Genomic DNA, 17,125 nt, shown 5'->3' on the forward strand with positions numbered 1-17,125 from the left:
CGACATTTTTTTCTCATTTAGTTCCACTGTAATAATGGGGAATGGCTAATAGCCTGTTTGGCCAAGCTAATTTTTGGCCAAAAGTACTTTTTTTTTTTTTGTCAAAAGCACTTTTGGCCAAAAATTAAGGTGTTTGGCCAAGCTTCTGGAAGGAAAAAAGTGTTTTTGAGGAGAAGCAGAAGCAGTTTTGGAGAAGCAGAAAAAAGTAGCTTTTCTTCAAAAGCACTTTTTTGAGAAGCACTTTTGAGAAAAATACGCTTAGAAGCAGTTTTTTAAAGCTTGGCCAAACACTAATTGGTGCTCAGAAGTGCTTTTCAATCTAATTAGCTAAACACAAATTGGTTCTCATCAAAAGTACTTTTGAGAAAAGCACTTTTGAAAATTAATTTTTGTAGCTTGACCAAACTGGCTATAAATTTTGTCCAGCGGCAGCTTTACTCATCATATGTTTCTTCTCTTAATTGATACTGCATGATTTTTGTCTTATTTATCCTTCTCTTTAGCTGATGAACTAATTCTAGATTGATGTTGAGGTGAAGTTAAAAGAAAGAAAAAGAAATTGGATTCTGCTTACCTTCTGGTATTTCATGTGCTTTGTGCGAAGTCAAACTGGCTAGCCAGATGAAAACTGAAGCCCTTTACAACAAAGTAATGGGCAAGTAACTTTGCCAAATCCAGTCATAATTTCAAGTGTAATTTTGTATGTGCACAGAAGAATAGCTTTAACTGGGGTAGATTAGTTCAGATCTCAGAATAAGGGAGGATTATATGATGCTAATTGCTACTCGAACAAATCCCTTAATATGGTGAATTTTGTGTTATGACAGACGATCATTAAAAAATTGATCAATTTAGATCTTTAATAGTTTGCTTATCTGTTTCCTCCTATTAAATGGGAGGCAGCGGTTAGGTCAGGGGTGGGGCACACTGGTGGTGAAGTAGTAACTTCTCATTATTCAAAAATAAATAGTTTTAATAACAGAAAGTAATACAAAGATCAGCAGCCACTAGTTGTTCAACCATTAATCCTGGGATTATGTAAATTTGTCAAATCTAGTTGTGGAAAGGCTGAAGCTTTATTAGTTGTTCCATCTAAAATGAAAACTTAAGCATGCAAATATTTCTGGAAGACGTATTTTTGTGCTTAGAGTTTGTTAATTGCTAACAACTATTTTCTTTTATGATACTTAAAAAAAAAAAAAAATTGAATATAACTTAAATGATACTTCCTCCATTTCAATTTATACCTATTTCCTTTTTAGTTCGTGCCAAAAAGAATGACTCATTTCCCTATTTTGAAACATTTTACCTTTATGGAAAGATTTATAGCCACACAAAATATATGTGCCTCATTTGACATCGCAAGTTCAAAAATTTCCATTCTTTTGTTAAATTTCGTGACCAGTCAAATAAATTTACATAAATTGAAACACAGTGAGTATTGGAAAAAAAACCTCAAATTTGAAAGTTAGCTCGCGAGCGAGCTTTACCTCTTTTTTGGCCAATGTGAAAGACTGAAACACTTTAGTCGAGCAAAAACGCTCACACTAGAAATACACTGTAGAAAAAAGGAATCTATGCGTATTCTTGTTGTTTCTCTCATGGTGACTAATGACTATATGTCAATTCTTTTGTAATATCATTGTACGAGTTGGCAGTATGTGATTGGGTAAGTGTATTGGTCAAAATCTGACCGTCACGGCCGAACTGACCAACGTCCCACCTAAATGATCGGGTAGCGAAAAATAACATAGCCCACTTTACATCCCATTCCCGGCACCCGTCGAGTCGGAAGGAGCAACGTCTAAAAGGACGACCAAGACACACTGGATGCGAGAGAGCGTCGGACCAAGTAAATGGCAAGGGTGCCTTGACTATATATAGTAGGGGGAAACCTTCGATTAGAGGGGCTCCTCCCCCTTCTCTCTCCCAAGCTCACTTCTTGTAATCTCCATAGGAAAAAAGTAATCTACAGAAGAACATGTAAAACCACCTCTCCCATCGATTGATGGGAGTCACAATGTTGAATTTCAATAAGATCAACTATATCTCTTTCATCCTACGTACTATCTATACTATTAGTTCTTTGATCTGGATTGTATTATGTCTGACTAAGATTTACCCCTTCATTTTCTTTGATTGATTTGTTCAAAAATGTTCCAATATCTTTTGAGTCAAACAATTTGGCGCCGTCTGTGGGGATTTCTTAGTGAAATTTCCTAGTCTCTCCAAGATCAAAGACAAGAAATACGATCATCCACCGAAAAGAGAGCGAAGGAAAAACCAACCCATGCGGGACAAAAGCGCAGCACGGTAGGGGGAGGAGAGCCGAGTAGAATCACCAAATTTAGAAATCTTCGCTCCATCAACCATCAAAATGCCAAACAAGACGAACAACGTTACCAACATGTTCTCCCCCATCGGACCACCGGGTAGGGGAAAGGAAAGTATCATTTTAACTCACCTTCTCCTCTTTGCTCAAGAAGGAATACAAAGGCCGCGCGGACGAGCGAGTAAAGAAACATCTCAATTAAAGAACGAAAAACTACTGCAAAACAACTTAAATGTCGCCCGCTGGTGACACCTCCAAGCCGGAAGGCAGAAGTTAGACAAGGAAACTACAATGTGTGCGCAGAACAAACCTAAGCGAAATAGCAACGTTTCGTATTCTCCAACGTAGCACCCTCTGATGCAAGCAATGTCAAATGAACTGGAACTCTCCTAGAAAATGTTTGGCTCTCCAAAAATTGGGACTGACGACGAGTTACTATTTCGATAAGTTCGAAATAACACCCTTTAAGGCTAAGGGCCTTTGCCAAAAAGAAAAGAGTTCGACCCCGATCGAACGACGACGGAATACTATTTCGATAAGTTCGAAATAACACCCTTTAAGGCCAAGGGCCTTCGCCAAAAAGAAAAGAGTTCGACTCCGATCGAACGACGATGAGTTACTATTTCGATAAGTTTGAAACAACATCCTTTAAGGCCAAGGGCCTTCGCCAAAAAGAAGAGTTTAACCTCGATCGAACGACGACGGGTTACTATTTCGATAAGTTCGAAATAACACCCTTTAAGGCCAAGGGCCTTCGCCAAAAAGAAGAGTTCGACCCCGATCGAACGACGACGGGATACTATTTCGATAAGTTTGAAATAATACCCTTTAAGGCCAAGGGCCTTCGCCAAAAAGAAGAATTCGACCTCGATCGAACGACGATGGGTTACTATTTCGATAAGTTCGAAATAACACCCTTTAAGGCTAGGGGCCTTTGCCAAAAAGAAGAGTTTGACCTCAATCGAACGACGACGGGTTACTATTTCGATAAGTTTGAAAAAACACCCTTTAAGGTCAAGGGTCTTCGCCAAAAAGAAAAGAGTTCGACCCCGATCAAACAACGACGGGTTACGATTTCGATAAGTTCGAAACAACACCCTTTAAGGCCAAGGGCGTTCGCCAAAAAGAAGAGTTCGACCTTACTATTTCGATAAGTTCGGAATAACACCCTTTAAGGCCAAGGGCCTTCTCCAAAAGAAAAGAGTTCGACCCCGATCGAACGACGACGGGTTACTATTTCGATAAGTTCAAAATAATACCCTTTAAGGCCAAGGGTCTTTGCCAAAAAGAAGAGTTCGACCTCGATCAAACGACGACGGGCTACTATTTCGATAAGTTCGAAATAACACCCTTTAAGGCCAAGGGCCTTCGCCAAAAGGAAAAGAGTTCGACCCCGATCGAACGACGACAGGATACTATTTCGATAGGTTCCAAATAACAACCTTTAAGGCCAAGGGCCTTCGCCAAAAATAAGAGTTCGACCTCGATCGAACGACGACGGGTTACTATTTTGATAAGTTTGAAATAACATCCTTTAAGGCTAAGTGCCTTCTCCAAAAAGAAGAAGTTCAACCTCGACCGAACGACGATGGCTTACTATTTCGATATGATTGAAATAGCACACTTTAAGGCCAAGGGCCTTCGTTAAAAAGAAGAAGTTCGACCTCGATCGAACGACGACGGGTTACTATTTCGATAAGTTCAAAATAACACCCTTTAAGGCCAAGGGCTTTCGCCAAAAATAAAAGAGTTCAACCCCGATCGAATGACAACGGGTTACTATTTCGATAAGTTTGAAATAACACCTTTTAAGGCCAATGGCCTTCTCCAAAAAGAAGAAGTTCGACCTCGATCGAACGACGACGGATTACTATTTCGATAAGTTTGAAATAACACCCTTTAAGGACAAGGGCCTTCGCCAAAAAGAAGAAGGTCGACTCGATCGAACGATGACGGGTTACTATTTCGATAAGTTCAAAATAACACACTTTAAGGCCAAAGTCCTTCGCCAAAAAGAAGAGTTCGACCTCGATCGAACGACGATGAGTTACTATTTTGATAAGTTTGAAATAATACCCTAATTGAAAGTGTTGGTTTATGTTTAGTCAACAATGGCATGCCAATTGGAAGAGTTGGTGGAAAGAGTTGGGGTGGATGCTAGAAAGAAGCTTCCTCCTTTGATGTCACCCATGACATCAAGAGGAGGTAGTTTGATGTCACCAATGACATCAAGAGGAGGTCTTTACCTCTATAAATAGATGCACTCCTTCATTTGTAGAAACTATCCCAAAAATAATACAATAGATTGTAGTGAGTAGAGAGTTAAGAGAGAAATTCTCTTAAGTGTAATTGGGAACTCTTCCCTTCTTTTGTTAATAATAAAAAGGCAACTGTTCTCTGATGGACGTAGGATTATTTTGATCCGAACCACGTTAAATCTTATGTTCTTTCTTTTACGTTTCCACTAACAATTGGTATCAGAGCAACAAGATTCTTTAACGATCCAAGGTGAAGAACAAGCAAAGATGAGTTCCATGAAGTTTGAAATTGATAGATTCAGTGGACGCAACAACTTCAATATCTGGAAGATCTAGATGATGGCGTTACTGCGGAGGGAAGGTTCAATCCATGCTATTGACGGAAAGTATCCTAAGGATATATCAGCTCCCGACAAGAAGAAGATTGAAGGGGATGCATTGAGTGCAATCCAACTATCCCTTGCACCTAACATGCTTTGTGAAGTGAGTACGGGTACCGAAGAGACGGCCAAACAGTTATGGGAAAATTTTAAAGGGCTATACCAAGACCGATCAGTGACAACAAGGATGTTGTTACAACGGCGTCTTCATGCATTTAAGATGGGGTTCTGTACTTCATTACAAGATCATTTAGATGCATTCAATAAACTTGTCATGGACTTACAGATTGCAGGAAATAAAAAGGAGGAGGAGACGCTTGCATGTGCTTTGTTATTTTCATTGACTTCAGGATATCGTGATATTGAGAATTCAATGATGTATAGCAAGGAGCCTATCAAGCTTGAGCAAGTGCGGCAGGCACTTAACTCTAGTGATGTGCGGAGGCACATTGAAGGAGATAGAGATGACCAGGCAAGTGGGCTCTTTGTGAGAGGCCGGACTAGCCAATAGGGAAAGAGAAAATCAAAGCACAAATCAAAATCTCATATGAACATGAAGAATACAGAGTGTTGGGGTTATGGCAAGAAGGGGCACTTTGAACGAGATTGCCCAATGTCAAAGTCCAAGGAAAAGGCGAGTGCATCTATAGTTGAACAGGTACATGATTTTGATAATGATTATGTACTAACAACATCGTGTAATAATAATAGTAGTTATGGAAACAAATGGGTGTTAGACTCTGCTTGTACTCTGCATATGATGTTCCGAAAAGACTGGTTTAGCAACTATGAGAAAAGTGGAGGAACCGTAGTAATGGGCAATAATGCAACTTGTGTAATAGTTGGCATTGGTTTAGTTCGGGTTCGCTGCCATGATGGAGTTGTGAGGAATATTACATAAGTTCGTCATGTTCCTGATCTGAAGAAGAATTTGATCTCCCTGAGTACTCTGGATGAACAAGGCTACAGGTACAGGAGCGAAGCATGAACTATAAAGGTGACTAAAGGTTCTTTAGTCATGCTGAAAGGCAAGCTGGAGAACGGCCTTTACACATTGGCCGGAAGCACCATTGTTGGCTCTATAAATGCATCTACAGTGCAGTTATCTAATGATGACAAGGCAAGACTATGGCACACGAGACTAGGTCATATGAGCACAAGTAGACTGGAGATGTTGAGCAATCATAACCTTTTGGAAGGTGAGAAGATCAGCACACTTGACTTCTGTGAGCACTGTGTTCTAGGGAAGCAGAAGAAGGTCAGCTTCAGCACTGGCAAACACAAGACAAGAGGAGTGCTAGACTACATCTATTCAGATTTATAGGGTCCCTCTAAACTTCCATCGAAGGGCAGAAAGAGGTATCTTCTCACTTTTATTGATGATTTCTCACGAAAGGTTTGGCTGCATTTTTTGAAGGCAAAAAGTTATGCTTTTGAAGCATTTAAAGAGTGGAAGATTTTGGTTGAAAATCAAATGGAGCAAAAAATCAAGTATCTTCGCATAGACAATGACTTGGAGTTTTGCAATTAAGAGTTTAATGAATTCTGCAAGGTTCATAGGATCTCAAAATATAGGACTATCAGGCATACCCCACGGCAGAATGGAGTTGCCGAGATAATGAACAGAACTCTTCTTGAAAAGGCTCGTTGTATGCTCCTACAAGCCAAAATGTCCAAAGTATTTTGGGCTGAAGCAGTTTACACTGCTAATAATATTGTCAATCGATCTCCAGCATCGGCAATTGACTTTAAGACTCCGAATGAGGTATGGTCAAGTGAACCCTCTAACTATTCATACTTACGAGTATTTGGGTATCCAACTTATTATCACGTTAATGAAGGAAAGCTTGAACCAAGGGCTAAAAAAGCCATATGGGTATGTGGATGGAGTAAAAGGGTACAAACTTTGGTGTTTGTCTTTACTCAAATTTATAGTTACTAGAGATGTCACCTTCGATGAATCCTATATACTTGATCCCCGTAAAGTTTCCGTGGAGTTTTTAGGAAACAAGAACGACGAGTAGGTGGAGCTTCCGATGGAGCTTACCAAGGAAAAGGATCAAGAGACTCAGGTTAAAGATGAGTCAGAAGATGTAGACCTTGAAGAACTTGCTGTCAATGAACCATACACAATTGCGAAGGGGAGGGAGAAGAGGCAGACACGAGAACTGGAACGCCTTATAGATCAAGCAAACTTGATTGCATATGCGTTCGTAGCTGCACAAGAAAAGATTAAGGATCTAGAGCCCTCCTCGTATATTGAAGCAACTTCTTGCAATGATGTTGTACAATGGCGGTTAGCCATGACTGAAGAGATAGAGTCTCTTCACAAGAATCAGACATGGGTCTTAGTAAAAAGACAAAAGGGGAAGACGACAGTTGGATGCAAGTGGGTCTACCGAAAGAAAGAGGGAATTCCTGAAGTGGAAGATGCTAGGTTCAAGGAGAGATTGGTTGCAAAAGGTTTCAGTCAGAAGGAGGAAATTGACTACAATGAGATTTTCTCTCCAATCGTGAAGCATAGCTCAATTCGTGTGCTACTAGCATTGGTTGCCCAATTTGACTTGGAGCTTCAACAGCTTGATGTCAAAACTGCTTTCTTACACGATGATATAGAAAAGACAATCTATATGGATCAGCCTGAAGGTTTCCTAGCTGAGGGAAAAGAAGATCACGTATGCCAACTAAAGAAGTCTTTGTATGGTTTGAAGCAATCCCCTAGACAGTGGTACAAGAGGTTTGATGCATTCATGACTACACATGAATTCTCAAGGAGTGCATTTGATAGTTGTGTGTATCACAAGAAGATGTCTGGTAACTCAATGATTTATTTACTGTTGTATGTTGATGATATGCTTATTGCTGCTAACAACATTACAGAGATAAATGCTTTGAAGAAACTGTTGAGTAAGGAATTTGACATGAAGGATTTAGGAGCTGCAAAGAAAATCCTTGGTATGGAGATTTCAAGAGAAGACAGTGTTGTACATCTTTCTCAGAAGAGGTATATTGAAAGGGTTCTCGAGAGATTCAATATGCATACGTGCAAGCCTGTAAGTACACCATTAGCTCCTCATTTTAAACTTTCAAAGTTACAAATGCCTCAGTCCGAGGATGAGGTGGAGCATATGTCAAAGATTCCTTATGCCAGTGCAGCCGGTAGCATTATGTATGCTATGATATGCACACGTGCAGATATTGCTCAATCTGTAAGTGTGGTAAGTAGATACATGTCCAGCCCAGGAAAGAGGCATGAGGAAGTTGTCAAGTGGATATTGAGATATCTCAAAAGAGCTTCTAGTGTTGGTCTGACCTTTCAAAAAAGTGGTGGAGGTATTTCAATTCTCGGTTATGTAGATTCTGACTATGCAGGAGATCTAGATAGAAGAAGGTCCACAACTGGATACATCTTTACCCTCGTTGGCAGTGCCGTTAGTTGGAAGTCGACTCTGCATTCGATTGTCGCTTTGTCTACGACAGAAGCAGAATACATGGCAGCAGCGAAGGCGGTGAAGGAAGCTATCTGGTTGAAAGGTTTAGTAGCAGAATTGAGTTTGGTTAAGCTGGAATCAACTCTTAGATGTGATAGTCAGAGTGCTATTCATCTAATGAAAAATCAGAGATTTCATGAGTGCACTAAACACATTGATGTCAGATTTCATTTTATTCGAGATGTTGTTGAAGAGGGAACTATCAAGGTCGTGAAGGTTATCACAGATGATAATGTTGCAGACATGTTGACCAAGATAGTCCCGCTCGCTAAATTTTCACACTGCAAGGACTTGGCAAGGGTGTGCATCAACCGATGCAACTCCGAAAAGAACAGTTGTTAGGTGGATGTGGTATGTTCAACAATGGTTTGATTCTTTTTGTTTCTTACAACGGGGTTGCCCAGTAAGCTTAGAAGTTTTGGCCAGAGTTGTTCACACGCACGCTCGAAACGCAAACCAAGGTGGAGATTGAAGGTGTTGGTTTATGTTTAGTCAACAATGGCATGCCAATTGGAAGAGTTGGTGGAAAGAGTTGGTGTGGATGCTAGGAGGAAGCTTCCTCCTTTGATGTCACCCATGACATCAAGAGGAGGTAGTTTGATGTCACCAATGACATCAAGAGGAGGTCTTTACCTCTATAAATAGATGCACTCCTTCATTTGTAGAAACCATCCCAAAAATAATACAATACATTGTAGTGAGTAGAGAGTTAAGAGAGAAATTTTCTTAAATGTAATTGGGAACTCTCCCCTTCTTTTGTTAATAATAAAAAGGCAACTGTTCTCTGGTGGACGTAGGATTATTTTGATTCGGACCATGTTAAATCTTGCGTTCTTTATTTTACATTTTCGCTAACACCCTTTAAGGCCAAGGGCCTTCGTCCAAGAGGAGAGTTCGACCTCGATCAAACGAAGACGGGTTACTATTTCGGCGAACATCCTTTAAGGCCATAAGCCATCGCCAAAGAGAAAGTGCAAAATATTCCTAAGGCCAAGGACCATCAGAAAGTGCAAAAGACTGGGACTCGCCGTGCTGGAATCTATCTCGCACTGAAGTCACGCGAAACAAAAACAAGAGTAAAATACAAGACAAATAACAGCGAAAAATTCTCTTTTATACAAAGTTTCCGCACAAATGGTCGCATATTACATAAGACCCAAGTCAACAATATAAAAAAAAACAAAGGGGAAAAAGAAGAAAGGAACAACGACAATCGACTACGAACGAAAAATTGGGAAGAAAACAACAAACGGAAAACAGATCAAGATCACTCTCCCTCTACTCTGCATCATCATAGCCACCCTCTCCACTACAATCTCCAAGAAGTTCTCCTTTGGCGTCCATTCCCCTATTGGCTTCTGCCATCGCCGCGTCATATCCACAATTGACGCGAGCCTCCCGCGCCTCTTCATATGCAGCCTCAGTCACATTACCATCCTCCCACAAACTCTTGTATATATCCCGCTAGGCTTCGGCGTAAACCCAAAGCTCGTGCATACGACGGGGATGGCAGTGGAGGAAGATTTAATCTGAGCCAATAGTCGCTCATTTTCTGGCTCCAGTGCTGCGACCCGATCTCCCAGAACCGATGCCTCTTGGTCAATCTTGCTAATGCGCTCCTCAAGCCTTGCCTCCATAAAGGTGGTCGTTGCTCTCTCCGACTCCTACTCGGACTGGAGGATGCAATTGGTGTTCTTCAGGTCCGCCGCCCTCGCTGAAGCCGCGGACCAAACACTCTCTATGCCCTCCAACCCAACAATCTTGTTCTCTAGCCCAATCAATTTCCCCATCCATTCCGCGCTCAGCGCCTCGACCTTGATCAAGTTCTGATCCATCTCCGACTGTATTGACCTCAATTTCTCCTGCAGATGCTCGCACTCTGCAGTGACTCCCTTGCCCAACTCGAGCTCCTCGTCCTTTATTCGAAGTTGCTCCTCAAGCACACTCTTGCTGCGGATAGCCTGCATTAATTCCTAGTCCTTTTTCTCCAACTCCTCTCCAAGAGCCCGACTACCGGGGTTTGCCTTCAACCGCTCATGCATATCGCGACACTTGTTGCGGTAGGGACGATATTTCTCCAACATCTTCAAGAAAATATTGGCCTGAATGTTAGTCCTGCGAATGCTCTCCACTTCCACCATATACGTTTGAAAAATGAAAAGACGGGTTAGAATCCTATCATCAAGAAAGATGAGGGAAAAGCGAAAGTAAGCGTAACATACCCTTAAGCCCATAGCGCTCACCTCGTCCATCAAGTTAGCATCGGGAACGGTCCGAAGGGCAGCATTCTCGGCTACGGAGCATAGCATGCTGAACTGCGGCACCAGGTCCTCCGTGTCCCCCAAGAGATTGACATCCGAATGGATCTCAAGAATACGAGCCGAGCCTCCCGCACGAACCACCGAGTGAGTAAGACCCTCCTCAAACATCCTGACATCATCAGGATCGAGGGTCGAGGTCCGATTCGGATTCGTAATCATCAACCACCATGCTTTTTCCTCTTTCAGCAGCTGAAAAGGAAGCATGACCAACTGCGGAGGACTAGGGCACATCCTAAACTATAACGGTGGCCCCAGAAATTTGACCTTCCGCCACGATAGGTTGCTGACCACCGACAATGGTGGGAATCTCTGATTGAGCCAAGATGACGGTCAGTTCCGTCCCTACGGAGGAAGTCGCGACAACCCCCTCTCCAGATCCTGTCGAAGGAGAGTCATCTAGATGAATCACTGTTGGGGGTGTTGTCTCGAACTCAACTCATTGTCTTTTTGATAGCCTCTATTCTTCCCTAGTAGGCAGAGATTTACCCGTCGGGCGAACGGCACGGGTCAAAACTTTGGCTTGAGAAGCGGCCCTCGTAGGAGTAACCACGACCGTAGACTCAACTGAAGCAGCCCTCGACGAAGGTCGGGCGGTGGGTACCGTGATAGAGCTAGAAGATGAGGCTGGCTGCCGGAAAGCTAACGGGGGAGCCCTCACTCTCTGCACCCTCCCTAACACCGACGAACAACACGTGAGGAATTAAATACAAAAAGGGAAAAGAGAAAAACGACGAATAGAAATGACATCTTACGAGAAAGAGGCATGCTCTCATACTTGTCATAGAAAGTCGCCCACGTGCGAACCCCCGCCGTATGAGAGAGAATATCACTCACCCACTCATGGATATTTTCGACAGGTGGAGGGGGCAATTTCTCAGCTGCAAAAATATAACAGGTTTAGTGCTGTAACAAAAAATGGTCAGATATATCCCCAACTAAAAGCATGAGACTTACGTGCAAAGTTCCATTTCTCAGGGAAGCCCGTCGGATCCGCCACAATGTGTTCAGTCTGCACATAGAAATAATTCTCATAAAAACGAAGGTTAGTCCTGTCGTCCATTTTCACCACCAGACTCTTAGACCCCCGAGGACGCATGTGAAGCATCGTGTCGCGGATAAGCTAAGGGGCGAAGATACTGAGCAGGTGATCCAAGGTGATCTCACGATCGACGAGTTACGCAAACTTGAGCAACATAAGGAACAGCTTGTACAGGTACGGTGAAATTTGGGCGTGACATACCTCATAAAAATGGCAGAAGTCTACCACCAGGAGAGGGAGAGGAAGTGTGTATCCAATAAGGAAGGGGTAGGCGTAAAATACACAGTACCTAGGACGGTCAAAATAAACTTTGTCGTTTCCTTCCGCCAGCCGCATGTCAACGTAGTCGGGGATCCCCCACCTGGTTTTCAACTCTGCAATTTTTTCTTCTCTCATAACAGAAGGTACAGGCCCCGGCTCCGCCTCGGTGCGGCTACTGATGTCGGTCAATTCTCTCTCGGGGCGAGACAAAATCTCAACTATCGACGGGACTTCCTCATCTTCCACTGCATCTGCCCCCTCCAGTGGTCTGAGCAGCACTTTTTGGTGCCGGAATTGTGATAGGGAGATCAGTGCGAGAGGGATCACCAGCCATTTTGTCCAGAAGATACGGCGAAAAGACAACGGAAAGAAAGGATGACAATTTTCAGTTAACAAAAGGGCAAACGAAAACTTGGAGTGTCAGGAAGAAAGTATATCTGCAGAATTCTTTCGAGTAAAAGACAAAGAAGTGTGTCAATCGAATGATAAGTTCCTTCTATTTATAAGAGATAAAGATCCCCGAGCACGAAATCCAAGAGTCGCTAATCGAACCTGATAGGGCACAAAACGTTTTAGTTCCCCAGGAACGTGTGTCATAATGGCGGTAACCACGAAATAATGCTTTGATGTCAAACGACGTTTTGGTTCCGAAACAACCACAACGGTTCACGGGTATCGAAAGAGCGTCGCCACCTCGCCTAAAACCCAAGTAATGTAACTAAGGAACGAGAAGTCAGAAATCAGATTTCGCTCGAAATTGTAGCAATCATGATCCGTCTGCCGGGCCCGACAGAGGACAACCCCGGCAGACGGAGGGACTAACTGTATTGGTCAAAATCTGACTGTCACGGTCGAACTGACCAACGTCCCACCTAAGTGAACGGGCAGCGAAAGATAACATAGCCCACTCTACATCTCATTCCCGACACCCGTCGAGTCGAAAGGAGCAATGTCTAAAAGGACGACCAAGACACACTGGATGCGAGAGAACGTCAGACCAAGTAAATGGTAAGGGTGCCTTGACTATATATAGTAAAGGAAAACCTTCGATTAGAGGGGCTCCTCCCCCTTCTCTCTCCTAAGCTATCTTCTTGTAATCTCCATAGGAAAAAAGTAATCTACAGAAGAACATGTAAAGCCACCTCTCCCTTCGATTGATGAGAGTCACAATATTGAATTTTAATAAGATCGACTATATCTCTTTCATCCTACGTACTATCTATACTATTAGTTTTTTGATCTGAAATGTATTATGTTCTTATTAAGATTTACCTCTTCATTTTTTTTATTAATTTGTTAAAAAAATGTTCCAATATCTTTTGAGTCAAACAGTAAAAGTGGAATATGAGAAAAGGCAAAGTCTTGGTCGTCGCTAGAGTTGCCCGGCACTAATGATGATTAAGTCTTTGGCCTCATCTTAATTCTTATAAGGTTCACACTTGACGTAACCAGCAAGCTTTGTCTGGTACCATACCTCATATGAATTTGTAAATTCCAATTTTGAAAAGGACAACTTTTTAAACCTTTTTTGTTTTTGTTTTTGGGGAGAGAAAAACACGTCATTTTTTTTCTCTCTCCGTAAAATATACTTTACCGAATCATTCTTAAAAAGTTATCCAAAGAGTTGCAAAAGTTACAAAAAAATACTAAGTGGGTGTTTGGCTAAGCTTATAAACCGGTCAAATTGATTTATAAGTAATTTTTGGCTTATTTATGCGTTTGGTAAAATTAAAAGTGTTTATAAGTTAAGTGCTTATAAGTTAAAAGTCATAAGTTGGTCTCCTCCCACTTATCAAATTTCAGCTTATAAGCACTTTAGGTTTGACCAAAATATTTATTATTCTATCCCTAAAATAATTTTTTTTAAACAAAACTCTTCGTATACCCAGTTCTTCAACTGTTTATTATTAATTTCAGTACTTTTATCCAAACACGTAACTTTTTATTTTTTAAATCAGTTTCAGCATTTAAAAGTATTTTTCAGCACCTAATGCTTATCAGCTACTCTAAGCTAAACCAAACGGGTTCTAAATTACATGCTCTTGGGATGTGTATCATGTGACGAGTCATTAAAAACGTCAACCAATTTTCTTTTTTTTTTTCTCAACCAATTGTATTTATGGTAAATAGTAGTAGTACCATATATCAAGATTCACCAAAATGTCGACCAATTATATTTATGGTGAGTAGTAGTACCGTACTTTCACATGTTCCATTTTTACGTCAAATACAAACAAAACTCTCCATTGCATTTGCAGTACGCTGATTTTCTCTCTCTCATGTCTTAATCTCTTTGTCGTGCAGTACTACACCAAATTTAACCACTACTACACTATATAAAAACACACACACATCTCCAATCTTCCCTCAATGATTTTCACTAAACTCCAATGGCACGTTATCAACCCCTTTTCTTCCTCAGTCTCTTTCTTCTTCTCATCATCTCCGCCGCTGCCCACGGCGGTGCTCACGACGGAGATGCTGACACAGATTCCGACTCACCTGCACCCTCCGATAAACCCCATCTGAGATCTCGACCGTTGGTTCTTGTAAAAATATGGTGTTTGATTATAGTCTTTGTAGGGACTTTTCTTGGTGGAATATCACCTTATTTTATGAAATGGAATGAAGGGTTTTTGGTTCTTGGAACACAATTTGCTGGTGGGGTGTTTTTAGGGACAGCACTTATGCATTTCTTGAGTGATTCAAATGAGACATTTGGAGATTTGACGAATAAAGAATACCCTTTTGCTTTTATGTTGGCATGTGCTGGTTATTTGCTTACTATGTTGGCTGATTGTGTTATCTGCTTTGTTTATGCCAAGCAGAATAACAGCAACGATGTTCAGCTCCAAGGTTCGTGCACCTTTTATTATTTTTAACTTGCTTTTTACAGTGTGGTGTTTTAGCCTTTTGATGCGACAAAATTTGACTTTATACTTTTTGTGCAGTTTCTCTTATATCTAAATTTTAGTTGATCTAATTTAGCTTCGAGAATTGGTCAAATTAGCACTTAATAAGCAAAATTCGTCATACAAACTAGGATGGTGAAAGTACTAGTGACATTTTATTTTTTTTCCCCAGAAGAAATGAGAAATTTAAAAAGCGAAAAAAACAATAATTTTTCTCTTGTTTTACATAATTTTAAGCAAAGCTAGTTAATTGGAGCTTCGTTTTAATTCGAATACGTTTTGTTAAAAAAGCATACTGCACCTAACTTTAAAAGGTTGAATGTAGAACTTTTGCTTGCTTCCAAGTTACTTATAATATGGCGTAGCAGGAGAGCTTCATAGTTCATGATATGACGGCAAGAATTGTAGATTAATTGTTTTTCATCGTTTTATATTGCTAGTTAATCATTATTAGGGGTGCCAAACGGGGTCAGATATGGGGATCAAAAATGAGTAATGCAAAAACAGATAAATTATTCGACTGGACCCATAATGAATACGGATAAGAAATAGGTTAATCGGCGGATATTCATGGATTTTAGAATATGATCACTTTTGGGAGAATTCCTTGTCTCTCAAACTTGAGGCACCCCCAATTTGAGTAGTTATTATCTATATTTGACCCGTTTTTTAAAAAGTTCATTTTTAATATATAATGTGGGTGGATAACTGTTTTCTTTTATCCATTTTGCCACCACTAATCATCATGGTCAGTTTGGCTTTGTAACAGATTCGGGTTGTTAAAACTCCACGCCTGCTATAAGAATTAGAAAACTAATGCAGAGTCTTGACCCCTGTTTGGTTATAATTACAGCATCCGAATTTCCCATTCTTGAGGTTTTTAAATAGGAATTCTTGAATGATAAATCATGGCTTAAGCCTTGTTGCTAGAAAAGTAGGAATCTCACAACTCTATGCAATAAAGCAATCTCTGCTGATGCTTCGAATCCCATGTTTTGTTCCAGGTGCTACTGAAAATGGAAAAGGCAATGGGGTAGGGCAGTCACAGGTTAGAGATAAATCTTTATTTATTTTCCTCTAAGAGCCTTTTTGTGTGCTCATATTCCTTCTATTTGTAAAGTTCTGTTCTTGTTTGTGTGGCTAAGTTAATATGTGTCAATTGCTATCACAGGTCTGTGATGGTAGAGAAGATTACTTTTCAAAAGCACCTCTTGCAACTGCATCTTCACTTGGTGATAGCATCCTATTAATCGTGGCGCTGTGTTTCCATTCTGTCTTTGAGGGAATTGCCATTGGCGTCGCAGATTCAAAAGCCGATGCTTGGAGAGCTCTTTGGACTGTCTGTCTACACAAGATATTTGCTGCTATTGCAATGGGAATAGCTCTACTTAGGATGATCCCAAATCGTCCGTTGTTATCTTGTGCAGCATATGCTTTTGCCTTTGCCATCTCTAGTCCAATTGGTGTTGCCATTGGAATCATAATTGATGCTACAACTCAAGGGGTTGTTGCAGACTGGATCTTTGCTATATCAATGGGATTGGCTTGTGGGGTTTTTGTCTATGTATCCATTAATCATTTGCTTTCAAGAGGATACAAGCCTCAGAAAATGGTCTTAGTTGACAAGCCTCATTTCAAGTTTTTGGCTGTATTGTTAGGTGTTGGAGCGATTGCTGTGGTCATGATATGGGACACTTGAGTTTGTGCTTGATTTGTTTGCAGCCGCAAAGCTAGGAATTGTCTCAAGGGTATTCAAATTTGAAAGAAGTGAAAAACAATTCCCGACAAAGACTGTTCAATATGTGTTATATACCTCTAAAATATAATATTTTACCTATATACATAGTGCAATTTTTCGACAAAGGGTGATCAAACTGACCACTCTTTGTGACCATGTGGCTTCGCCACTGATTGTTTGGCAGCAGTAGCAGAATAGTTACCTCTTATTTGGAAAATTTATTTCATTCTTGTTTCAAAGAGCAGGTATACATGACATGGAGAGTGAAATGTACAGTACTAAAAATTGGGATTTTTCTAGGTTGTCTTTATCCCCTCTTATTTCAATGGAATTGATTTTCAAGAATACCAAAGATTTTTTTGGATTATTGCCAAGTTGCATACTCCCTCTGCT

The 17,125-nt window shown here is 40.9% G+C and overlaps 1 protein-coding gene across 1 annotated transcript; it reads left to right on the plus strand.

Annotated features, from left to right (window-relative positions):
• Positions 1–14,361: 14,361 nt before the first annotated feature.
• Positions 14,362–16,833, plus strand: LOC107818543 (zinc transporter 11-like). The gene is made up of 3 exons (XM_016644574.2): positions 14,362–14,938; positions 15,999–16,042; positions 16,166–16,833. Exons 1-3 carry the CDS (start codon positions 14,473–14,475, stop codon positions 16,691–16,693), a joined length of 1,038 nt encoding a protein of 345 aa, XP_016500060.1. The 5' UTR covers positions 14,362–14,472; the 3' UTR covers positions 16,694–16,833.
• The last annotated feature ends 292 nt before the right edge of the window (positions 16,834–17,125 follow it).

The sequence above is a fragment of the Nicotiana tabacum genome, chromosome 10 (genome assembly GCF_000715075.1).
Source record: "Nicotiana tabacum cultivar K326 chromosome 10, ASM71507v2, whole genome shotgun sequence".
Classification (NCBI taxonomy): Eukaryota; Viridiplantae; Streptophyta; class Magnoliopsida; order Solanales; family Solanaceae; genus Nicotiana; species Nicotiana tabacum.

Bases quoted from the DNA above. Each gene is read 5' to 3' on its own strand.
- LOC107818543 (XM_016644574.2), top strand. From the start codon at position 14,473: ATGGCACGTTATCAACCCCTTTTCTTCCTCAGTCTCTTTCTTCTTCTC. The intron at 14,939-15,998 runs GTTCGTGCACCT...GTTTTGTTCCAG, and splicing joins CAACGATGTTCAGCTCCAAG to GTGCTACTGAAAATGGAAAA. The intron at 16,043-16,165 runs GTTAGAGATAAA...TTGCTATCACAG, and splicing joins ATGGGGTAGGGCAGTCACAG to GTCTGTGATGGTAGAGAAGA.